We start from the raw sequence: 27065 nt of genomic DNA, 5'->3' as shown, positions 1-27065 counted from the left end.
TGTAAGTTAAACTTTAAATATAAAATCATATCTAAAATAGATAAAATAGAAGAAATATATTTATCGAGAACGGTAAGAGTTAGGAAATTGTCTTTGCTTTTAACCGGAAGAAGATTGGCAGCGTAAAACTTTACTTACGTACAAGCTCTCTCTCTTTCTTCTTACAAGATTCAGGAATATTATACCAAGAAAATATTGTTGCGCAAACATATCCGATATTTTTCGTTGCGCGGGATTAAGGGAACTACATCGTGAAACGCTAAATAAATGTCCCTCTCTTTCTTGTTACCCATTTTATCGGACTTCTCGCGGATGTCGTCCTCGCGGAAGCGGAGAAATGGCCGAGTCAGCGCAGATATGGGGAGAGTTATCGGTGGGATTCCCGGGAATTCCCCGCGAAATATCCTCAAGTTTCTTACTCGAGCTGCGAGTCACGTGGCCGATTCTGAAGTCGCGAGCATGCGAGATATAGTTTTGCGTTTCGCTCGCGCACAGAGAAAACGGGGATATTGCGCGAATCCTCTTCTTGGCGGAAGGGAAAAGCTTTCCCGATCATGACGTTCACATTTCTCGAATATGCGAACGAACTAATGTAATTCTGGTTGAATAAACGTGACATTTGCACGAAATTGTACATATTCGACTCTAAAATATAAAAGTATAAAAATGCGTTTATTGCAATAGAACAGTCTTTAATCCTTTCTCTGTCAGACATGAAAATCTTGTAACTTGTGCTTCTCACGCAATCACCTAATTATTGTTTAGCATCTCGTTCTCACTTTAAACTTCATAATTCTGATTTTGTATTTAATCTCAGTAATATTAGATGTTTTATAAAATCATTATTTTACATCATCTTATTATTTCCTCTTATAATTTTTAAAAAATTACAAGAATAAAAATCCCATTTTTTTCACAACGCACATAATAATGTACTAGACATTAATGAGTTTAAGAGATGAGTCTAAAATAATATTATTTTTAAAAAAATGAGATGAACTCTTGTAGAATCTATTTAAGTACTTTTCGCAACTGTGTCATGCTTATGAAAACTGCGAAGAAAAGAAAGGAAAACTGCAAAAAAATGAATAAAGAGAACGCGGAATGAGATACAGACGTTCTCTCAGAAGTTAGTATCCAGCGAGGAATGCTATTCTCTGCGCGCCGTTATTTGACGCTCGTGTCTAGAAGCGCATCTTAAAATGACAGAAGCGAGAAACGCGAATTCTCGATAAACAGGATTCGCATCTACATCCACGTATGTGGCGAGCTCTCCGCCTTCTCTTTCTTCCTTCCTCTATCTTCTTCTACTTCTTCTTCTTCTTCGCAACAAACTCGTAAGGAACTCGTAAAGATCTCGTAAGGATCCCGAAACGACCCACCACCGCCGTTATATCTTTGCGACTTCGTCGCGCGTCGTTACAACGCGGCGTCGTCGTGAAAGCGCGGATATAGACACGAGTTTCTGCAGAGAATATCAGAGCTCGGGCTTTTAGTGCGGAAAAAAATAAAAAAATAAATAAATAAATAGACTATCGCCTCTTGCCGTGTCGGAATCGAGTGGCGAGTTATCACAAAACGTACTCGCTGATGGTCAAAACGAATCGAAGAGTTATCAACGAGTTTGTAAAAACGAAGCTCGCGCGAACCTACCAGTTGTAATATAATGACTAAAAGTTGCACGAGTGCGTCGAGTGTAACGAGACCTTTAAAAAATGCATTGAATCGAAATTTTTATCAACAATAGCGAGGTCGAATAGACTGTAAATTTATCAAAAAAATTCGAGAGCAATTTGATAAAAAAAAGTCAGCAATTTGCAAGACAGCCTGCAGATTAAGATAGCATAATACATCATCGCGATAAGAATAACCGCTCGCATCTGTTGACCCTAACGAGGTCATTAGTGCAATACAGGTAATTCATCAACTTCGACTCGGCGGTAGCAATTAACGTTTTATCCGCTATATAAGACGCTCTTTCACGCCATTCAAGAAACGACGTGTAATTAACGCGGATAGAGCGCGTTCGGACTCTTACTACGTTTAAACTTTCGTAACTAAAATCAATGAAGCTGCTGCCATGCTATGCGACAGAATATGCGAAAAATAAGGAAATTAAATTAGGAGATCGCGCGATAGATATCGCCGAACGAAAACAAAAGGTTTCCGATCTTGTTCGCGTTGCAAAGAGAGACGGTGAGTTATTGGAAGTATCCGACGCATTTTGCGCATCTCCCGAGGATAGATTATCTTGCCGCGCGCGCCTAGTTGTCGGCCCGTTAATTAATCCAACTTATCGGCATAGTTCAAATCTGTGATCGCGACGGTATTAAAGTCGAGCCTCGCGAAAAGCCCCGAACTCGAACTATGGTTCAAATTTTAATCCGCTGCAATCGCAGAGTCAGAGATATTATTATAGTTCTTCTTAATCCCTTTTTAGCTGACAACTTGAGAAAATTGACGGATTACTTTCTATTTATTTTAATATTAAGTAATCGAGAGAGAGAGACGCGCACAAAAATTTATTTAATTATTTCAAACATTTATCGATCAGAATTAAGTTTAAAATATAAATAAGCAATTCAACCGTACATTCGAGCGATAAAAATAGTGGCAAATTGTTGGCCTTTTTTGAGGCGAAGGTTAGTAATTGGCTCTGGATAAAACGTCTTGTCCTGCTCGATCTTGACTGATCGCCCTGTCAGGGGCGCAAGTCTTTTCTTACCGGAAAAAAGAAAAGCTAACGCTAGCGTGCGTCCAGGAAATGCGAATAACACACGCGACCTACCAAGCGCTGCGATACGAGCTTATATCTTGTGCAATTTGTGGCGAGAACGATTCGATACAATCAATGCAACCGCTAGATAATCTGTGTTTAACATTTAAATTAACAAACTGTATACTCCCGGGACAACGTATGTACGAACCGATCGTGAATCATCGTAAATTTCAGTTGTTACGTGCAATTTTGCACGAATGCAGCTTTTCGATTTGCATTGATAAGTATGATATAGTACATGGCTGTGGGTAATTCCGAATATGTAAATTACAGTGTCGATATATTATCGCGACAAGTCGACGCGGCGAAAAAGTTTTCTCTACGTGGCTTGTCAGGTAATATTTGCTATACATTACATATTTACATCTCGAGCGAGCGAAGTACGATATGTTATATCATATGTAACACACGCATATCGAATTGCCGTTCAAATGAGATATCGTTGCAGATTCATTCGATCTGTAAAAGAAACTGCTGAGAAATTCTGACAAGCTGAAAATATTAATACTCGAATTATTTAGGAATTAAATGTTTTACTTTTAATAGGAGTATAATTTAACTTGTGTGTAACTTGTTATCTATTAATGTTATTATTGTATAAATAAAAAATAGCGCATAAATTTCTGTTTATAATAATATACTGTTAGTAACTTATTTTGAAATTAAATTTCTTTTAATGCGATTTTTAGATTCAAGTTGTAGCTTTCTTTCTTTCTCTTAAAAAACAAATAGTTTATTTGCGTAATTTAACATTTAATTTTATGGAAAATTCACTTTGACAAGCGAAAATTAATTTTAATAATTTCCCAGTGATTACATATCTCATGTCCTGCATCATAGATTTGTAGCTCTCGACATGGATTTCGAGTAGCTTCGATCCATAATCGGTATGTAACACGTTGTAGCGTGTTATTATCGAGGTAATAGCATGATGGTATATCTCTTGCCTGCACGTACGAATTGTGCGTGTTAGCATATGGCGTTTACAATCAGGGCGCGTCCAGTTATACGAGATTACATCCTGGTGAAGATATTTTGCGAGTAAGTTCCCTCACGAGTAAACCCGATATAAGCAATCTATTCTTTTGAATCAATTTAGACCGCAATTAAGCATATCGTGACGAAATATGTAGCTAATAAGAAGTTTCTTTAAATATTAGTTTTTGTTAGTATAGGAGTTTTGAGAAATTTAACAGAGAGAGAGAGAGAGAAACGAAAAAAATCTTTTAATTAATTCGACAGCAAGAAAAAAATACAATTAAACTAACATGCAAGAAATTAGATTCATTGATGTCATATTAAATTAACAAGATATTATTTTCAATATCTTGAAAGAGACAGCAGATTTTGAGAAAATTCTTTTGTATCTAAAATCAGATAATGTAGGAAAATTGCAGTATTAAACTAAAATCAGACATGAAATAGAATAATGAGATCCTTTATTATTATAATAGCGCATATATGATCTTATATATGAAATAGCTCATTATATACATTGTTATATAAGATCGTAACTAACATCAAACTATGTATTATAATAGCGGTTGCCTTCTCTCTCACTACATTATACTAGAAACTTAATCGATCCTTGCTCTTAAACGGAAGGATGTCTAGTAATATACAGTTTTCCTATTGAGATCGTCCCTATTGTGAAGCGAAACATCGCTTGTAGTTTGTGAGAAAAAGACTTCTGGCTTTTTCTTCGTGACCATCTCCATTTCTTTAGAATAGAAGATTTTTAGACACGACTCTATTGTCGCGTGCAGTTCAGCCATAATCGAGGGATTATTATTATCATTATTATTATTATTAAAGTATCGTTTAAAGAAGCGCGATTCAACAGTTATGTAATAGCTCACTTGCGATTCACTTTTATAAAAAGAGATATTCGTCTTTATTGCTTTATCATTCATTAATGATATTTAATCTTGATTTACAGTATTCGATTATAGTATATGCTTCATATACGAATTGAAAAATTTTATCAAGCATCATTTATTTGAAATGATTTTCTCTCCATGAAAGACATATAAACTGAATGTCTTTGTAATCTCGCTGAAAGTCGATTCAAACCGAAAGATGCACCCATCTCTGGGATGCAAATCTTCCCTCCCGGAAGGAAGAGGCCTCGTAATTGGGAGATGAACGTGTTACCCTTGCCTCGCGAAGATTGATGATCGCGTCCGATGTAGAGTCGGGCGCCCGGTTCGTCCTTAAATGATGAAGATTCCTCTCGCTCCGGCAAGCCACCCTCAGATCCATCCAGAAGAGAGAAAATTATCTGCCCGATCTAACGGCAATTTCGTCACGACGACGGAACGATGAAGAAATTGCCGTCATTCTTCGTATCGTCTATTTCAATGATATTTACGCGAAAGGATAATATAATTTAGCCGTGAGAAATATTTTTTTTCTTTTGACATGTGTTGTGAGGGACATCAATCCGTGCAACAAGTTTGCAGTCAAACAAGTTCGCGATTACATCTTGCCCGATTTTTATCAATATATAAAAGTGATTAAAAATATAAATAGACAAGTGCAGTCGTTGTTGTTGCGACTCAAACAAATCTTAAATAATTATTATTCAAATTTTTACGACATTTATATACATGTATATATACTCTATAATGTTTTTAAGCATTGTCAAATGCCACAAAAATTTTTTTTATCATGTTATCATTTTATGTAATTGTTTAACTAACCAATTTACGTATAAAACGATTTTATTTGTGGTTTCGCTGTATAATTTTAAAAAGATTTAATTTACTCTCTTTAAAATAATATTTTTCAAGTTTAATTGTTATCGTAAATTAATTTTTTGATTAATGGACAATTTCGGAAAAATTATGTGCATGTATCGGTACAATACAAGTCGTGAAGAAGCTGGGCTCTAAAAGTTTTACATTATCGAACGGAAAACGTTCGAATGCCGTACTTAAATGCGCGACGTCGTCGGAGATATTTTATTAAACTTCGGTTGTAAAGCGCGACGTGTTAACCTACGTCGTATCGCGGCACGAAAAGCGCATAAAAATCCGTCTACTAAATAGATGTATGAAACGTCACTGCGGTAGTCACGTTCCATCATAGAATATTAAAATGTCGGCAAATACATTCCGGTCGGAGAAGAATTCGACGGTCTATTGAAACTTTCTCAAGTTTGCGCATTCAGAGTCTTATTACTAACGAGCTCTTCTATCGACAATCTCTCGACGGTTCTTAAGATTTTTCGTAAATATATATACAAGATGCCCTGAAATTTCGCCACAACTTTCATCTTCCTTTTCCTCTTCTTCTTTCGGATTCTTCGACTAATTTAAAATCGACTTTTCTTCAACGAAAATTATTTATCGGACATTATCCTTTTTCGCAACGCTTGAAATTCCAACATCAAGTATTGATAAGTGAATTTGAAATTTTGTTAAAAGCAAGTCTTATAAAGTTGCCTAAAAAGTAAAACGTAATTTGCAGTAGCTTGTAATCCGGTAGTTTAATTCGTTGAAGCTTTTTCATAATTGATCACTTCTATCTCGACATTTTTGTTATAAGAAAAAGTATCTCGGTATTCCAAATTATTTAATAATAACTTCATAAATGAAAGGGGGAGAAAGGGAGAGAGGGGGACTTTTTTTCCTCAATATTTATGAAAGATCTCTATACATATTTAACAAGAACGAGAAATTGTGTGAGATTCGCGTTATGAAGAGAGAACACGATAGATGAAAGGATGCCGGCTGATGAAACGATCGCTCCCTGGACGCGAGTTTCAGAATAAATCGGAACAAAAACAAAATTCCGGTCGATTAATCGAACCGTCCGTGGAATCGACCGGAACGGAGCCAAAGTCAGACCAGCATTGTCGTGACTACGGACGATGAATAAAACAGTGCGCGCGTGGGAAGTCGCAGTCTCTCTCTCTCTCTCGGACGAGAGCTCGCCGTACCATTTCGTTCTATTTCTCCTACTTTCCCGGCTACTGTTCCGGCTAATCATTGAGAACCCGGAAGAGCTTTGGTTTTCATGGACGGGGCTGCGCTTACACCGAGGACGGCGGAACTCGCGGCTTGAGGACTGGGGCGGAAAATATATCGGGGTATAAGAACACACGTATATCGAAAGCGCTGCCGCTGTCTCGAGAATGCGGTATGAGAGAGAGAGAAACGGTCAGAGATGAGAGGTGAAATAAAACAAAAGGGTGAACTAAATCCAGCGGGAGGCCGCTTTCTACGCGCGCGCACACTGAATTCGTGATCGAATCGGGTTTCCGGGAGAGCGGGATTGCGCGCGCGTGTACCGGGACTGCGGGTTCGTTCTGACCCTCTCCTGCACGCTGTGCTCCATCCTTATTTTATAAATCATGCGAAAAATAATCCAGGTTAATCTTAAGATAGATATATCTTTGTTAGATATCGATTAAATGGCATAATTTCTTGCTCTTTAATAATATAGATTGTTCTAAAATCATATAGGTAAACTCACATTCTGGATCGATTTATCTTCAAAAGATTTTGTAAAAATTATACCATTGTAATATTTCAATATTTCGTATTTTCTCAGTAGCTCTTAGTATAATTTCGGATTAATACTCTAAAAAGGTAACAAATATACAAAGGTGATGAAAAAGATTTTAATTTTGCATTTTAAAAAATGTTTATTAATTCGCTAATAGAGTCTTTTAGTTTCAAGGGGATGCAATTATTGGATCGATCTTTTAAAGATTATCTTAAAATAGAATAAAAAGAAATAATAATCTTTAAAAAATGGTTCATTAAACTGATAATTAAGATGTGTTTTTGTGCAATTATGTTCTTTCATTCTTACTATAATAAAAAAGAATACACTCCGCGACTTGTGAACTCTATATTAGAACTTTATCTTACAATCTCCGAAATCCGCGTTGTGCACTGCGAAAAATTTTCCCTCGATACCCTCCTAGCGCCTAATTCACTCGAGAAAATCAGCGGATTTGCAGTTCCGAGCACGTTCGAGTTTGTTGGTCGAAACAAGTTATGCTGTCTGTGATACAGCGGAGGTAGAATCGCTGCTGATATCTTCCGAAGTATTTGCGGAGGGATTTTTGATTTCCGGCAAACGTCCGAAACGTGCCACGCGGCGCGAGTAGATGAGAGCAGAGGCGTATTGCGGGTAATAATGAGATTGCTTCGAGTATCAATCGCGAGGCCAATCGTTCCGAATCGCTACGGAAGAAATATTGCAGTAGATAATCGAACATGATTGATATCATGCGCGACCACATGTATATAAAAAATCTATAAAATTAAATTTGTAAATCAGTAATATTAAATTGACAGTATTCTCAAACAATAATCTTTTTTATTTTGTCAAAATGTAATTTTCATTCTTATTTTACCTTTATTTTTCATAGTTATGTGAAAATTATTTTCTTATGTATCATTTAGTAACTAATTATATTTCTTAGTTAATTTATTAAATGTATAAAAAAAATCGCGGCCTGTAATTCGTCCAAAAATAATCATTGAAAGGCGAAGAATTACGTGCGTATTTATATCAATCACCAATCACTTTTAGATGAATATCTGAATAAAATGATGAAGCTATTTGAGTTAAATGCAGCACTGACGTCATCTTATAGATACTGTATGCGGATTAAGTTCGGATTACAAGAACCAACAAAGCGCTTCTATAATCAAGATTGTAAAAAGCAATGAATGCCCGATACATATTGCAACATTACTGGCGCCTATATCTAGCTGATCTACCATATACCATATATATACATATATATATAAAACCACAATAGTAAAGGATATATTAATATCGTTAGTTTAATATTGGCATCGTGTATATTAGTAGTTGAATCAAATGCTAAAATCAATAATAATATTAAATTTAAAAATGAACGAAACCGGAATAAATAATTTTGGTTACGAATTTTTAATCACAGTATTTATATTGTAATAATTAATAATTGCATATTTGTTACAATTAGACAAGAAAAAATAAAATTATTATTATTCCTTTAAATTTAAAATATATATTTAATAGTGAAAGATATTCTATCTTGAGATTTAATTAAAAAAGTATTCTTTGTATAAAAAGCGACATTTCTTAGATTTTCATTTTACTGAAAATATTTAAAATAAATTTTTAAAAAGTATTATGTTTTTTATTTTTTATTTATAAAAACAAAAAGATGAAATATTTTGTGTGTTTATGAACAAACAGAACAGAAACTTCGTTTATGTTATTTTGAAACAAACGTTACTTATTTTTCGTTTTTAATCTCTAAGCCCAACAATGTATCTGAAGACTTCAGCTGTATTCACTCGCGATATTTGCTTTTGAGAATAAGATTTGTGTACCTTACTCTATCTCTTTCTCTCTCAATATATCACGTCACAAAAGCATAGACAGAAAAAGGTGTATTTTTTTTTATGTTTTAATATATAATAAATAATATTTTATGTTTTATTATATATTTTTTTATATATCAACAACAAACTGTTAAATTATAGACTACTGGAGGAATAATTGCATACATGTATTCAAAACGTTCAAGTGATATAACATGTTAAAGTATCACTCGACATGAACACTACAATATCATACAAACTAAAATAATCTTTGATTTCCATAATATATATATATAATTGAACTGCATGCAATTAATTACTCGAATAATGAAACGAAAGTGAAATAATTGCTTTAAATATGGTAATCGATCCAGTTCGTCTTATGCGATTATATAATATTCTACATCCAAAATCCACGAGAGAGGAAGAGGGAGAGACGTAGACGCGTTACGGTCTCTTTACACAGTCTGGCTATATAACGCTGCTCTATCACTGTATCAAAGTTTCAGCCGAGCGCGCCTGTATGGCTTTTATGCGATAAATTAAGAGGCGCTAATTACAGGCTCATACATAGATACGTCAAGCAATTTATGTAGTTTCGTGCGGATATTCAAGATCTATAATGAGATTTATATCGATACATCAGCTCGAACCAAGGACACATACCAACTCTCCAAGTTTAGATTAGGAAAGTCCACGTCGTTTCTAAAATGACGAAGCATCCTTTATGGATAAATTTTCAATAAAGAATCCAGACAAACTTCCCGAAACTCGTATGAATCATGTTCGCAAGATATTCTCGCAATCGTCGTCTGTCGACGTACGATAGGAACGATTTTACAACGTGTTTCCAAAATTAGCTCGCGATTATCCAATGCTATAGGTATGTTTGACGATCTTAATATGTCAAAATTGCATTTGCCCGGGGGGAGGACCGATTCTTCATCCCTCTACTTGCAAACTCATTAGTTTACATAGCAACATCGTACGCTCCGCCAGACAAGGGGTCAGACAAGATCAATGGGTGGATCAAGTCTGGCACGTTGATCGAGCATCGCCGTTCCACGAATACGAGTATCTAAAAGCTTACACCGAGAGACGACACTGAAAAAGCGCCCGAAGGGACTAAGATTAAAAGAGTTCGAGTAAATAATGCAAAAAAGCTCCTCGACTCGTAAATACACCCGCGAAGTAGGTAAAGAAGAGGACCGGCAGTTTACTCTTTCGGCAGTTACGAGAGAATACAGATGGTTCTCCATAAGTTCGATCCGTATTGCGGTGCATTAATTCGAGTGAGGTAGCGCTAAATGCAACGCGAGTAAGCGTAGACTACGTTTTCGGTCCATTCGTATCCGACGAATTGTTGCGAGCTTGAGCGTACTCGGGAGGATGACCCCCTTGTCGGCGCTATTAACGCTATAATCGTACAGGTACGAGTCGGAGATGGGCTAAAGCGAGCCGGAGTATATCCAGCGAAGATAAGACCCGCGGTATATAGTGTGGAGTGTGATGAGGATGGACCCGTGCGAAGAGGGCCGCGCGACAGAGACGAGGCACGCCGAGGCCGCGGATTCGATCGCGCGTCGCGCTCCACGTGAGATTAGGATGCAGTGATCGGGGGAAGGGGAGGTGGTGGTGCGGTGAGGTCAGGTGGCGAGAGGGGCAGGTCTGCGGGAGTGGACGAAGACGATGCATCACGCTGGCGGTGTCGGTGGCGGCGTCGGCGGCGGCGGTGGCGGAGGCGGTGGCGGCGGCGGCGCCGGTTACGGCAGCGGGCCGCAGGAGCGCGTGCACCAGGCTCCGCGGCCGGTCCAGCCCGACAAGTGTCCCTACGAGACCTACCAGGCACAGATCCCGGACTGCTGCGCGGCCGCGGTAGCGGCGCAGGACCCGTATCCACGGCCGCCCAGCGGCTACGACGGCAGGTGCTACGATGAATGCCATCGCAGGACGCCGTACCAGGAGGAATCCTATTCTCAGGTATGCTCGCACGCTTGATATCATTTAGAGCATCATTAATAAGAGTTAAGGGACACAGAGCTCTCTCTCTCTCTCTCTCTCTCTCTCTCTTTGCCATATATACGGACGAATTTAATTTGTCGGCGACGTTGAGATCTCTCGTTAAATTAATTAAGCGCGAAAATCGTTATTAAGCATCGAAACATTTTAGGAAAATAATTTTTCCTGAGATTCTTTTTTCAGCTATGTAATATTCAGTGTCGTTCATTCATCGATTCGTTCTCTTATTTACGCGAGATAATTGAACCGATTAATTATGTACTTAAAGGAAAATATTTTAAATATTACAAGGGAGTTTAATTATTAAGCGTAAACATACATTGGATCATTAATCCCTTAATGCACAAGTCCAAGTTAACTCGAGCAAACGGTATTGATAGTATTATGCAAGCTCGAGTTTATTTTATATTGTTATGATACACGCGCCTGTGTTAACTCGGGCATGAAAAATAATTAGACTGAAGTTATTTATGCATACGTATCTGATGAGTATAGATGCTAGACGAACGGTCCGTCAGAAATGTTTAATTTTGTTTACTCTGTTTATCAGCAATAAAAGACGTACTATATTTGATGAGTGCATTATTATAGAGTTAATTTTTGTGTATTATATTCCTTTATGCAGTGTATTCTGTAATTAATTTTTCCTGAACTAGTAAGTAAGTAAATTAAAAAGTATGTTGTGGAATAAAAGTATATTAGATTGTGTATTACGCATTGCTTCATGATTTATCAAACAAAAAAAAATTTCAATTTTTTTGTTTATTATAATATGTAAGAATATTATATTTTGACCTAATATTTTAGGTTTTAACATTAAGCTTTTAGTTATTATACGTAATTATTAAAATATTAATTTCAGTGGATTAAAATAATGACTTTTTTGTCATTTTGTTGCAAAAAAACTGTTAAAGGATTAATAAAATTATTAATCGATTATATACGAAAACAGATGTGTTTACAACTCGCTATTCACAACGCTGTTGCCAGCGTCAATATTTAAAGTATAAATTATAAGCACTCCATCAGTATTTACATTTTTTACTCACAACATAGATTAAAAGTGTTTAATTATTAATGCTAAATAAGTGCTTTTATTAGTTAGCGTAATTTTGTTATTCTGTAACTGTGCTGACAAAATAAGAGACCACTGACATTGTAAGCGCAGAATATGATTGTGAATATTTGCATAAATCATCAACAGCTATTATCAATTGAAAAATTAAAATTTTTTATAAAACTTATAAGCAAGTTCTGAATATAATCACTAATGGTAAAGTTCTCGACGAACAATGAGTTGTGTATTTCGATATTTCTTGCCAAGTTAATTTCTGTCAAGAATGAAAATGGTGTAATGAAAAACATTTTACCAATATTAGCGAAAATTGATTTGTGAATATAATCAATGTTTGATTGCTTCAAAAATTTTAACACACACACACAACATAACGCTTTTTCATTTAACATTATATTACAATTATAATATCATATAGTGCAGCGATATATTCATAAAATTACTGTGTGAATGAATGGAGTTTTAATAAAATAAATGAATAGCACCTTTTGTAAAAGTAGCTTTAAAACATTATATTTACACAGTAAAAATGTAAATACTTTATTTCCATTTATACGTTTATATGTTATATATTTACTACTTATGTACAATATGTACAATATATGTATATACATAAGATAAATATTTTTAATTGTATACATATATATAAAGTTGAGATATTTTATTAAAATCGAAATTTTTGATTTTATATTAATAAGCTTGAAATTAACATTTTTTTATATACAATTCATCTCAACGTTATTAATCGCGGTGCAAGCTTTAATATTATAGTTCGTCGCTTTGCATCTCAATGTTGATTAAATTTAATAATCGCCTTCAGGTGCGAATATTACACGATAATTATCCAATAAAATCGAACGAGTTCGGCATTTTATAATGAACGCACTGCTGGAGTCTGGTATTTATGATTATCGGACGACGAAAATTGAATTTGCCAATTTCAGGAAAATAGGAGCTTAGTTAGCGCGAAAAAGGAAGACTTTAAGATCACCATGATTCAGCAAATTGAAACGTTCGCTTTCGATAATATGAATCACGAATATTTATCATGTATGAATATTCAATATTCCTTCAGATATTAAACGATATAAATGAATAAGAAAAATTATTTTTCAAAAAACCAATCACTGTAATATGCACATGAGATACAACGAATTGTCATAACAATATTTATAATATATAATAAAATGTGGTTACGTTACATGTAAAGATTGAATATTACTCGAGCAAAAATTCACTATTTTTCGCGCAAATTAGTAATCGAAATAATAAGACAAAATGTCAAATATTAGAATAACGTTTAATCAAAAAACTGTACGTGCTGAATTCTAAATTGATAAAAGCCTATAACTTTTTTTCTACCAACAAAATTTCTTTTTCGAACACATTATAATACTTTACCCCCTTCCCCTCCCCGGAGCGCAGAAAAGACAAAGAATTATAATTAGAACTTTCCAAGCAGAACGTAAAAAGAAAAAAAATGCGTCTCCAAAATACCCTGGGATCGAAGTTTAATGCAGCATCATCGCAAAAAGCGTCGCATTTGCTAATAGGCTTATTTTTTCCGCCAATTCGACACGCTTCTGAATATGATACGCGCGCATTCACAAGAATGGAAATGAACCTCATCCCTCATCCCTCGTCTATGAGACGTAGTAGGAAATCCGTAGTAGCCTCACGAGTCACGAGTTTCTCAGCTCGCACAAGTTCGGCGCAGGGCCCTGCTTCAACTTAGCCGCAGGAATCTTCCAAGAGCCATTATAGGATTTTCGGTATCCGAAAATTGATTCGACCCGGCGCGGCGCTTCAGCTCTCCATGTTACGCGGACTATCGATTCGACGAAGGCTGTTCTCTGCCGAAAAGAGGGATCGCGAATATCGCTGAATCGCGCGAAAATGATACGGTCGAGGATAAATCGGTGTTTATCCCTACGTTCATTAATTAATTTTCGCGCAACATGAACATAGATGAGTAATATCGGGCTATCGATATTTTATTCTTCCTAAATTGAGCGTTTTTACTATCGGTGATTTATTCTTTCGTAATTGAGAATGAAAAATAGTATCAATACACTCAAAACGCTTGAATAAAGATATTAATCTACATCGACTTTTATGGATTTAATTGCTGTGAAAAGTCTTCCCCCTTGTTTATCGCGACCAACATCGACATGAATATGCATGAAGGATATATCAAGTATGGAGAAAATGTCGATATATACTTGATATAAATGTCGGCATTTGATATATAAAAAAAAAGTTTAAAGTATCAATATCCTATTAAATTTCAGCATTGATAGCCGCAGGCCGCATCGCCTGCGGATGCAATTTCGCGGGGTGCATAACGCATATACAAAGCGATCACGTGCAGATCATCCATCTATTCCTCAATGTTTCCTTCCCGCGCAATATCATCGCAGATGGTTCCCTAAACGTGCATTTTCTCTATTTAATCTTCCTATGCCGCATTACATGCTTTTTTCTAAATAAAAAAATGTTATTGCAGTAAAATTACATAAATCTTCAAAATTTTATAAAATAAAGCAGTTTAATTAAAAACACTAACTTTTTGTCGATATAAAAAAATAAAAATTTTTAAGAATAATTTTGTATAGCTCTATTTTATCTATCAAAAGTAATAATATATTTTTTTAGTTAAATTTTCTTAGCAAATTTTATTAAGAAATTGCGTGTGTCAAGTGTTAAGATGGTATATAATATTATATTATGTACATCAAATGTGTGTGTGTGTATATATATATTATTTCGCGAGACTTGATAGAGTTTACAAAATTCATCGATTCGAAAACAAGTCTCCAGAAATAGACAGACTGTCGATCGAAAATATACCGAGCATTTTTCCCGCTCTTGAAATCGCGGAGGAAGGTGCCAACTCTGCTTTTACAGTCTTATCGTTCGGAATCGTACGGCGATGACGGGATGGAACGTTACTGGACGAATTTCAGGATCCTACGTACGTGGTTTCGACTTCAAAGGCCGTACACATTCGTTCCGGTTATTTTAGCGATATCGATACTTTACTGTTACGGGGGAAACCTCGTATCGAAGCGGAAAGATAGCGCAATACAACGATGCGCGATCCGCGATGACGGTCGTGTTACCCATATCGAACGAGAATGCGGTGCATACTGTGCGGAATACGGGGGACTTGTAAGCCATGGAGCATTGCGATCGTGGTAACTGCGAATATATCAGAAGAATGAACGAGAGATAAACGCAGCAATAAAATGCCCTTCCTATCATACATACTTTCTCGCGATACGTTTAATCCTTAGTATCCGTATAGCGGCTACTTATTCAAAGAAAATTTAAAATAATAAAATGCATTTATAAAAAAAAAAAATAAATAACCATGCAAATATCAGATATTTTAATATCTTACAGTTAAATTTATTTTGAAACAATAATGTGTTTACATGCGTAAAAAAATGTCGATATATATGTGATCAGTTTCTGTATTTAATATAAGAAAATATATATCTCTTATAAAATCACGAATTTTCGCATAAATCATATTTTTTCTTATAGAATGTAATGAAAAAAATTGATATAATTCAAGTACGTAACCTTTTCTATTACGTAAATTAGAAGATTATATAGCTGAAGCGAATATTTCATAGAAAGATTTCATCAGACGCAACTGACACGTTATATATACGCTCTTACGCAATTGCAATTTCCATGTACCAATACATTGCACCTTTATGCTACATTAAGATGACTCTTTTCAAATCCTAAATGCTTGCCCGTTCCGGATATTAAATCTCTTCATATTTTAAGAGATTCTGGCTGGCGAACGATATCTTATTTATAAAAATGAATTAATCGGCCAAATTGCTTTCGGCAGATACATAATACATACATCCGAAATGCAAAAATGTGATTCAATTAAATAATCATTTTTTAAATATATTTTTTATTGCGTGTTAATTCTTGGAGAAAAATTATTAATTATTAATAAAATAATTCAAACAATTATTAAAAAGGAATTTTATATAGTATAATTAGTCGTATAGGTATATATTAGTCGAGATTATTTATGCTTTCGGCAAAATTAAGCAAATTTGCAACTCACGTTAGTCAATCTTTGAAGCGCGTGAAATTTATGATTAATTTACGCGCACACATCTCTCTCAAAATTCAATCACAGATGAAAAAAAAAATTTGATACGTTTGCAAACAAGGATTGTCGAAAAAGAATTGCATTTCTGTCCCTGTAATCGAACTAAAGGCGCACAGTGATTTGTATTTTCTTTTTCTTTCAGGATGTATCCTCGACATTCCATCGGCCCCAGTCTAGACTGGGTTACGACGAGCGTCCTCAGTCCCGGGTGGGATACGCCTCGGATTCCAGGTGCACCAGCGGACTTGGATACGACGACACCGGTGGGGGTTACCTGGATCAGAGTGACCCGAGAATGTATTGCACCGGCGGCTATTGCATGGGGGACACGATGATGGCGACGAGCAGAGGTGTGTGCGGCGAAGAGGTCGAGCTCGACATGCGAAGGCACATTCAGGCCTGCGCCTGCACATGCAATCACATGGGCTACGGGAATTACATGGACTATCAGGTGAGTCAAAAATATATTCATAATCGGTGAATGTATCATTGGGCGAAGGCTTTCCTTCAGAGAGTTAAATGCGTGCTGATTGGAGATATATTTGACATTTGTGTCATTGACATATCGTGCACAATGCTCTATATTTATCATAAAGTTAATTGCAAAAAAATTAGAAAATTAAATCGTTCCTCGTGTAATTTTGATTTATTGTCGATTGTAATGATAGAAACATTTTAACAGAATGCAATAACGAAATCCTTCGGGATTCGCTTTGTCGCGAATCATGCGTAATATCGCGCTTGTTACACAAATGCGTGCATGCACGTTTGTAATCGCGATGCGATATTGCGTTTTGTCGAGGACAACTCTGCGAGAGAGAGAGAGAGAGAGATCCTTCTGTCAGCAAATATTTCATGAAAAGGGATAGAAAGTCATTCTTTTTGAGCCTTCATAAATATAAGAGAAAAATGGAACATCTTTAGACATGAAGCATAATGATGAGATTCAGGATTTTTTGTCGCAAATGATACAACTAAATAACTGGCCGGCATTGTTCGCAACTGAGTTTTCTCGCAACATTATAAGTTGTTTCATCTCAAATTTTGAGATTATGTATCGTGCAAAGTTTTAAAGATCTAGGGAATACATCATAATTAAAAAGTTTTTTTCTCGTAATATGTATTTTAAAACATACAACTACAAAAATTTAAAGTGAAATACTTTGCATAGCTGCTTTTCATGAGGAAAGTGATTGTCACATTATGGTTCATTTTCCTTCACCTATGAAACATTCTAATGCATTCAACGTCACCGTTGTGATGAGCTAATTTGTTAACGTATTCATAAAACTTACAAAAGACGATGGAATCCGAGATGCAAATTTAAAGCTTTTAAATTAAGCCTTTATAGTGCCTTAGCAAGGGTTGTAATCCCGCTAGAGAATTTTAAAAGCATGCTATTTTTCATTGTTAATATATTCTTTGTAGTGCAATTCAATGAATCATCGATAGATTATTAATGAAAACATAAGATATTTTTTGGAACAATTCTATTTTTCAACTATTTTTTTATACAATTCTTATAATATATTACTCCAATCTTTTAAATGCAATTAATATTAGATTACAATAATATAGATAAAAAATTGCACGAATAATTTGATTCAAATTTTTCGATTTATATTTAAAAAGATTATTATAAAAAACATTAAGCGATTGATCTAGCATAGAGAAATGGCGAATCAGAAAATTCTTCCTTTTCTCTCGATTCGTTCTTAGCGACCATACTTTTGTAAAATTATCTGAATTTGACAATCACCGTCTAAATTTTGCTCGAATCGATTGTCCTCAAGATACATCGCTTTTACGATTTATTCCGATTTACTATAGCGAGAGAGGCTATATCGAAAATAATTATAAGGATGCAGTGAATAGCGCGCGAAAATTAAGACATTGCGCAAAAGTGCAGACGAAGAAGTTAAACTTTGAACCTCTTCGCTTGCAATTAGACTTTGTTCGCACGACCTGATCATTTCCAGACTAAACAAATTATAGTATATAAGCCATCCACGTCGAAAAGACAAGGTAGTGGAGTCCAATAATTAACGTGAGATAGTGCGGTCAATCGGTGTCAGTCAAACGCGAATTAACCGGAAAGTCGATAATCAATCAGTGAGTCAATCAATCGAACAATTAAACGAAACATCGGAGATAACCCGCCAATCGAATCTTCGTCGTGAATCGAATCAGTCTTTTTTCAAAACGCACACAAGTACTACTGTGATAATGAATAAATCGAATTACAAGAAAGTGTAACGATCAAATTTATAAGTTTCCACGTGATAACAATCCTCCCGAAGTTCCTAAATCTTTACTGTGCTTTACTCAGAGATACAACGGATTTACTTTGTTGGGATAAATATATAATGCTCACGGATGCGGGAGCTGGTCGAATTATTACGAATCGCGCAATCTGTCCATCCGTAAGACATCTCTCCTCCTTGGAGATCCCGTCTTTCGCGTCCGTACTTGCTATCAGAAGCAATTCATCGTGGTCTGAAAAATTCACAAGCAGGTTTCAGCTTTGAGACCTCGTCCCGCGTCTGCTTCTCCCGTTGGCATTTCATCTTGTACGTGCGACCGAACTGTCCGTGAAATCTCTCGCGGAGAATCGGAGAATAGTACGAATAGGGGAAAAACAGAAGGAAAGACGGGATAAAGAAACAATCAGAAAAGAAATGTAGTTTGTAGATTTCATCCAGGTTTCTTCGGAAGAAAATAGCCGACCAATATTGTCCATTAAAATCTTTATCATGATAATAAACGAGACATTCGTAATGAATGTGCAAATGAACGTGTATTGCGCAAAGTCTTGTGAGCAAAGTCCTTCCTGTTATTTCCCCCGAGAAAATTCTAACATACGTTCATGACAAATTTATGAAAACCTAATGTTGCGGATTATAAACGCAGTGATAGCTATACTCTGTACATTTCCTTAAAAGTTCCTTAAAAGTATTAAATATATGTAGAGAGAGAATTCCGCGATTAAATCAACAGTGTCGTTTAGTAAACAAAAGAAAATAGATTACATTTGAATTTTACATGATTTCTTCCTCGATCAATCATCACGCTTTTTGTTACACAACATGCATTGTCCATAAAAATTTTCACTTACAAATTTCCATCTTATTTTACTCATAGACTACATAATCACTTTTCTTTATCTTCTAAAACATAAATTTAATTAACCAAATAGAATAATTATAGCACAGCCAATCAAGAGAGATCCAACTATATTATATTCTGTACATTAATTTTAAGCAAATTATGAAGATTAATAATAAAAATATCTCCACACATCAATTTTTCTATTTATTATTTTTATGGAAACGTCGCGTTCCAAAAAATCACAGATTCGCTCAGAAATGTATGCGCGGGTTTGCAAACTTCGACGCAGCCTCGTTTTACCCGGAACATTTCGCACAGAAAAAGGAACAAGGAGATGGAGAGAGAGAGAGAGAGAGAGAGGAGAAAAATTCATTTTGAAATGGGTGCTGCCTAGCGGGGCCGCGCGTCGAACTTCAGAGTCCGCGTCCTGGTTCGGGCGAACTGCGAGCCTGGCCGCTTGCCAGGGAATCGCGAAGGGATCGGAAGAAACGAAAACGAATAAAAAAACCGGTACATGCGCATATCTATCATCAGGATACCTGTCAGGTACGACGATGTGTGTGTGGGTGTGTGTATTATGTATATGTGCGTACGTATGTATGTGTTAGATGAGCGTATGCGTGCATGTGTGGATGCGCGCGAAAGAGCGACGAAAACTATGTACACACGAGGCTCTCCGAAAATTATTTCCAACAGAACAGGTGGGGAGAATCATGGATTCTCGGTGCGAGAAGGCGCGCAGCAGCCGAGTCGTTACCACTGCAGTGCGGCGGGTAAACTTCGTCGAGTGCATAGATTGCACACTATGCGGGCTTCCGCGTGGCAGAAACATACACAGAGCTACCGTATAAGGGCAAAAGTATAAAAGTTCATAAATCTATGTATATATATTTGCCTTCTCTTCCTTTTCAATATAAAATATTCAAGGGCAGAAATCTATTGAACAAAAACATCATTAAATGAGAGAACTTTACTTAAGCAATTATCAGATTACATAATTTCAGATTATTTTTTTAGCATATATTAATTTTAAAAGATTTAAAATATTTTATATATGTAAACTCTTAATATTTTATATTAATTTATGTGTATATATTTTTTTATATAGGTATATGCTATAACATGCATTTGTGAATTCTTTATCTACTTTCAATTATATTAATAAATATCATTAATTAAGAGAAAATAAAAGTCAATCAAATTTGATGAAATGGCCACTTAGGTCCAGAAAAAGATATAATTAATGTATATAAAAGAAAGATTTATTCTAACTTAAAATACTTTAACTCATTAACCAAACGATAAATGATTCAAATGTAAACAAAATTTGAAAGGCAAAAGAAATCGATCTCTTCTACATTGATAACTATTGGCTAACTGCACTTTTCCTTGTCGCGAATGCAGTAACACGACGAATATATGGCCAAACAGTGGATCTTGGCATTCCGAGTGTATTTGGGAATTAGGTAAAGGGATTCCATGGATTATATTTGGGAACTTCGAGCTCCTCTTGGAGGATTTCGGACCGAAGATCCTCGAGTTTCTCGGAACTACAAGTCAGAATAATAATGTCAAGGGAGAGTTTATGTCAAGAGACAGATTAGTGATAGTGAGCCACCCTGCCTCCCATTAAAGAATTACGAAAGTCATCGGGAGTCTATGTGCAGTAGAACGCAAGTCAGATTTTACAATATGTATCGTAACCGCACATGCCGCTATAATTACATGCAACGTAATTGTGCGATGATTCATTGTGACGACTTGGGAATGCATCAATTATTAGACCGACCGCCGAACAAATATCGTCTAACCGCTCGATTAGCTATCATCGGTTAGTGGAATGTTACAGTGATAATGAATGAGTTATTAAATCGTTGAATCGTTATCATTAATTATCTATTGCCAACGGAATCGCCGAGCGATTATGCTCTAAGATACTCTCCATAACGCTTCAATAATTCGTTTCATTTGGTAGTGTAATGAACGCAATAACCGGTCAAGATTTCCAATGTTAATCTCTGGGGCACAGTGTATATTTGATACGCTTTCAATTTCATATTAACTTTTGCAGATATTTGTTTCACATTATACAGTAATATATATACATATATACGTGTATCAAATGTCTGAATTTTGCAATGAAAAATGTATATTTAGATTTTTGTTTTTTATTATTTCTTTGTATTTTAAAATATCTTTTCTTATCTTTCCTTAAAGAGAAAAAAGAAAGAAAGAGAGAGAGAGAGATAATATTATTTTATTATTATTAAGCATTACTTTTATTTTGTTAAGCTAAATAGTTATGTATTTAAGAGTTAATGTACACACACATATTTAGTAAGTAAAATGTCACTAAACAGATTGCCATTATGGCTGACGTCTTCGTGCTAATTAAACTTGAGCACGATTAAACTTAACTTAAATGATGTTGTTATGTTTGTTTCATTGTTCTTGTTGTTCATTATTTCAACTACTTAACAACAATGTTTCGCGAGCCGATTATTTTGTCGATTACTTGTATCTTTCTAAATAATGAACTAAATATACATTTCCTTTAAGACAAAGGAAAAAGAATAATTATGTGCATGTTTAGCATGAAAAGATGATAAATATATAGGAAAAAATTATATACTATCTCTCTCTTATGAAAGAAGAATTCAATGAAACGTTCATTAATTTATGGATTTTAACCGAACTTATCCGTCTTCATTAGCGAAATAATTAGTCTTTCGGGAAGTTAGGGACGTCAGAGATTTCGATGTAGGACATACTGAAACTCTGGATAATAAATGCAAATTACAATTCCAAAGTGTTCAGACAAGGACACGCCGTCGTAAGTATGGAGCTTCCATTAGCATACGACTGAATCACTCTATTCTTGATAGAAATGCCAAATCCGTAAATTAGCAATACACGATACAATTATATTTATTTAACGTAATAACAAGTAGGAGAACGCAACATGGCGCAAAATGAGAAATATAACAAAATAATTTCCGGCATTAATTCGATTTGATAACGAAGAGCACGCTATTCGAGAAATAGGACAAACACAATGCAATTATTTTCAACCATATCTATTTGTTTTACCGCAACGTTTTTACGATAAGGAATTCTAATTTCCGTCGACCTGGTAGTGATATATTTAATGTACCCAGATTGTCATCACTCTCATTTTTTATCGAAGATTTTATTTTGATTTTATTTTAATCATTTTTCCTTTTTCATTAAGTTTTATTTAGATAAAATCAAAAAGTAATCTCCTCGTCGGCAAAAATGTAAAAAATAAATTAAACATATTTCAGTCAAAATTATGTAATACATGTACACATGTAATAATGTTAAAAGCTCAAAAGCAACGACAAAAGCTGATGTCGAACCAAATGTTTATCAAAGAAAGCAGATTCTAAATTAATAAATTAATTAATATATTGAACTTTCAGGGTATATTGATAAAAGAGAAACAGTGATAATCCTAGAATATCACATACACGCTTGTTATTACGTAACTGTATAATGTCATTACGTTCACTGCTCTTGAGGAGGAAAAGTTGTCCGTGCTGTTCCTGCGTTGTTAAGTCGGGTCAACCTCGATCAAACACGCGGAAGTACGGAAAAATCCGATATCCGTTGCGACGTTCGAACGTGGTAATCCGTTGTAGAAAATGCTACCTCAATGAACGTACACAACGTACTAAATTTAGAAAAGAACTCGATACACGCACGCCTCTTCGCCGCTAAGGAGTGACCCACGGTATTTAATCATGCCTTAATTAGAAAAAAAGTACGTGAATTATAAATGTACAGAAAAATATTCTCTCTCCGAGCCGAATAATTTTCTGTTATTATTCCTCTCTTTCTGTTTTTTTATCTGTGAGATATTCAATTCTCCAACAAGGATATGCAAAATTATAGGAGCCAACAGACAGCAGTAGTAAAGGCTGAAATATGTCAGCCATAACATTTTTCTTTCATGAGCGTGAGGAAGAAGCGTGAAATATAAAAAGGAAGATTAAAATATTTTCCAACAAAATAAAAACATTTGAAGAAAATTAATATAATTTCAATAATCCACATAAAACAAAAAAAAACGTTTGCACATATTATACCGTACTCTTTGTAGAAATTGATTCTTCTATAATGAAAATTTGATGAAAGACTATCATTCTTTGTAACTTGGTAATTTTTGTATTGAAGATTCTTGTATAATAAAAGTTCAGGCTAACTTTCTGTTAAAGTAAAGTCCGCCTGAAGTATATTGGATAAAGATTTTTGCCATCAATCTACGCTTTCTAAAGTTTAAATTGTCCAAACTAATAATGCCTGCAAGACTATATAGGATATACGCTTGAGCGCATTAAGCGTTACAAATCCTTGGTAGCTATCGAATACCTCGACGATCCCTCTCTCGAACGTAAAAAAATTTATTCCAGCCGTCTCGTCCAGGTCACCGAACACTCGATGCGCCCAATATCAGCCACCCCGCATACTTTCGCCGAAAAACAACGACCACAGCGGTAAAACGAATCCGCTATTCTTTCGCGCGCGGAAATTAGAAAACACCGACGCGCCGCGACGAAATCTATTTCTCGTACCCTCCCTGCCTCCTTCTCTTTTTCTTTCTCTCTCTTGCTCTCGTGCTTTCTTCAGGCCTCCATCCGTGGCCGACGACCCTCCTTTTCTTTCTGCGCGAGTGCCTCTGAGACGATGAGGGTAGCGCCTTTTGTGTTCGCACCCCCGGAAACCTCTCGGATCGGCCCTTTCTTTCCTCTTGCCACCCTTGTCGTTTTTCACCCTCCGGCCACCAACGACGAGCTAAATATTTAGCTCGAAGGTGAAAAACTGAAGAGGCTACGGGGCGGAGCGAGAGGAGACGAGTCGTCGCTTGACAGCGAACGAGGAATTCTCGATCGAGAGAAAGATCGACGAGTAGGAAGACGCGTTCACGAGCTGAAAGCAGAGCGGAAATGGCACAAGTTCAGCAACGGGCATTGTGGCGACTAATCGAATTTTTCAAAACCGACGCTGTTACCGCCGGCCTAATTGAGTACGGAGCTGCCATTTTTACCGCTGGTGACCCATACACCCACCTTCGTGTTTTCTGTCTCTCTTTCTCTATATATATATCTCTCTCAAATTGTCTCCCTGCCGCGCTTCGATCACCTTTTAATTGGATTACGGCCGCGCGTACAAACCGGAAAACACAGTCGCGCTGGGGCGAAAATCGCTCTCTCTCTCTCTCTGTCCCTCTATCTCTCTTGTGTGCAAACGGCGAATTTAAGGGGCTCCAATAACAGTAATTTGCAAATTCGTTATGGCAGAGCAACTCGGTAATAACGCTCTGTTATCGCGACTATGTGAGCCGCACGCGCGAGCTTTTAGCGCCCTTACAACGGGCGCAAATAAAAGCGTCGAGGAAATTAAATTCTACCATAAATGATGTATAGAAAGGAGTGTTCGGGGATATTAAATCTGAATACTTGCTCGACATTTTTGTTACAAGTTACACACGCGTGTGAAAGGGAACAATACGTCGCAGCATTTCAGCGCCGCAGTAGAGGCCATAGTATTGCCGCAAAAGTGTTAAAACGTCAGGAAAGCGAGCCTATTTTCGTCAAACGAAAGAAACAATAGATGAAAAGAGCTGAGTGGATACGAATAATAGGGAAACATTAATGGAAAAATCAAGTACACGAAAGAGAGAATCGCACAATTTACAACGTACTTGGCAGAATGACACTGTAGAAAATTCTCTCTCGTCGTTCATAGAGAAAGATTCTCGTAGCGGAAAATCAAACGATGCCAGCTGTATTTCGTCGAGAGATTCGCATAAAATGCAAGAATAATTGGATCTCATTACACAATTACACAACAGATATCTTGGAACGCTAGAATACTATGATTGTCGCTACGTTGCAAAATTTCTCGAAGCACTTTGTATCGATAAGTAATATTGCTGATTTAAAACAAAAATATGTAGAATGTCTCCATATTTTTTACAATATTATTCTTAAAATGAATAATAAATAAACAAATGCACATTCGACAAAAAATAATGTGTTTTGCAATATTAATATTAATATTATATATCGGATATATATTCTTGTTATAAAATATGTTTCTACTTAGATTGCTGTTTTATTCACTTCATTTTTTCTTTGTTATACTTTATGTAATCTATATTCAGGTTTTACAGAGAAAGAAAAAGACACTATTCGGTTACTTATTTGAATATTGTCTGTATCATAAAAACTCGAATCTTCACCGTCCTCAAATCTTCTCGTCGTTTCATTTCTGGATTTCTGAAAGCTCGACGAAGTTTATGAGAAGGCCGCAATTTCGGCGCGACAGTAAAAGCATATTCCCGCAGAACTATCGATCGCAAAGTCCGTGAAGTTTCGGAGCTTCTAAAATTTTAAACTTCTTTCTTCTTTTCTTTGCGCGAATCATACCCTTCTCCGCAGGTTATTCCATTAATCGAAAAACCTCGCAGGACTGATATGGCCTCCCGTGCCTTTTTTTCTCTTGCACCTGTTGCCGGCGAAAATCGCTTCGTTCGATTGATTGACGAGGAGAAAAGGGGGTTATTTATTTAATAGCCTCAACCCACGCATAAATTACTCTGTGTTCATTTACAAAAGACAGAGGAAGAATTAATAGTTTTATTTTAAATAATAATATATCCGATAATTAATCAATTTGGCTCATTAAATAATCACTTTAACTTCTAACTCTAACTTATAAGAGAAAGACTATTATTTTTAATTTATCTGTTATAATGAACAAAAGATAATTAACTCTGAAAAAAGTTAATTCCGATGATTATTAATTAATCATTCAACCGTTGAATGTGTCGTCTTCTTACCTTATTGCGAAGAAATCTTATAATAATTTTTACGAGCAGAAGTTGCGAGACGAAGTAGTTATGGGCAATTATAGTCAGACCATACAATCTTGTAAATCCTACTATCGTTAATGGTAACACCGAACTTAATTCATCGACTGTTAATTCTATCATGCACAAACTTAGCATACCAATAGCATATAAACTCTGATGATACGCTTAATAGCATAAGTCTTGCCATATTGTTCCTCGCAATTTATACTAGGTATCCTATTGGTCAAGACGCTTATATGCTATGCTTGTAGTTCTATGTAAATTTGTGCGCGAGAGGCTTTACCTTTGCATATTTTGGTTGACGTATAGTCATGTATCATAGAGGAACACACATCCAATGTATCAAGCTTACATTACACAAACATCCACTTACATAATTACATTTTAAATTATATCGATAAGAAACACATAGAGCAGTAGATCGACTAATTAATCTATCTAATTAATCTTTTTAATAACATCTGACTATGATTCAGCTATTCTTGCAAATTTTTAGGTGCAGAAGAAAAGTGGATTTAATCGGAATAATTTTTTATCAATTTTTCATGAATGACTCCGCGAGAGTCATAAATTAACGCACAATTACGGCACAAATTAATGAATATTCCTTTGTATTCCTCTTTATTTTGCTTTTTGAAAATCAATTTATCTTTAAATCCTTACGAATTAATAGTCTTGTTAAAATGAGAAAAAAATTAACGCTAACT

General features: G+C 35.6%; 2 protein-coding genes across 9 annotated transcripts in view; one reads left to right on the top strand and one right to left on the bottom strand.

Annotated features, from left to right (window-relative positions):
- The window catches only part of LOC145933922 (uncharacterized), a 179488-nt gene that overhangs the window by 43391 nt on the left and 109032 nt on the right, over positions 1-27065 (bottom strand). The window lies entirely within an intron of this gene.
- Positions 1-27065, top strand: part of LOC145933916 (dipeptidase 1) — a 120499-nt gene that overhangs the window by 15769 nt on the left and 77665 nt on the right. For 4 of the 8 annotated variants that reach the window (XR_014424947.1, XM_083033968.1, XM_083033966.1 and 1 more), the window contains exons 2-3: positions 10545-11094; positions 16495-16803. Coding sequence is in view for 7 of the 8 variants with exons in the window: in XM_083033968.1 (XP_082890094.1) it covers positions 10804-11094; positions 16495-16803 (600 nt within the window). In the remaining variant the exon portion in view is untranslated. Of the gene's footprint in view, positions 1-8908; positions 11095-16494; positions 16804-27065 lie in introns of those variants that run through there. The other 4 variants (XM_083033969.1, XM_083033970.1, XM_083033967.1 and 1 more) reach the window with 4 other exon arrangements.

This window comes from Prenolepis imparis, unplaced genomic scaffold (assembly GCF_030444845.1).
Source record: "Prenolepis imparis isolate NDT839.2.m4 unplaced genomic scaffold, iyPreImpa1.0 SCAF_3, whole genome shotgun sequence".
Lineage (NCBI taxonomy): Eukaryota > Metazoa > Arthropoda > Insecta > Hymenoptera > Formicidae > Prenolepis > Prenolepis imparis.
Note: the sequence above shows the minus strand (reverse complement) of the source record. Positions and strands in the feature narration are given on the sequence as shown.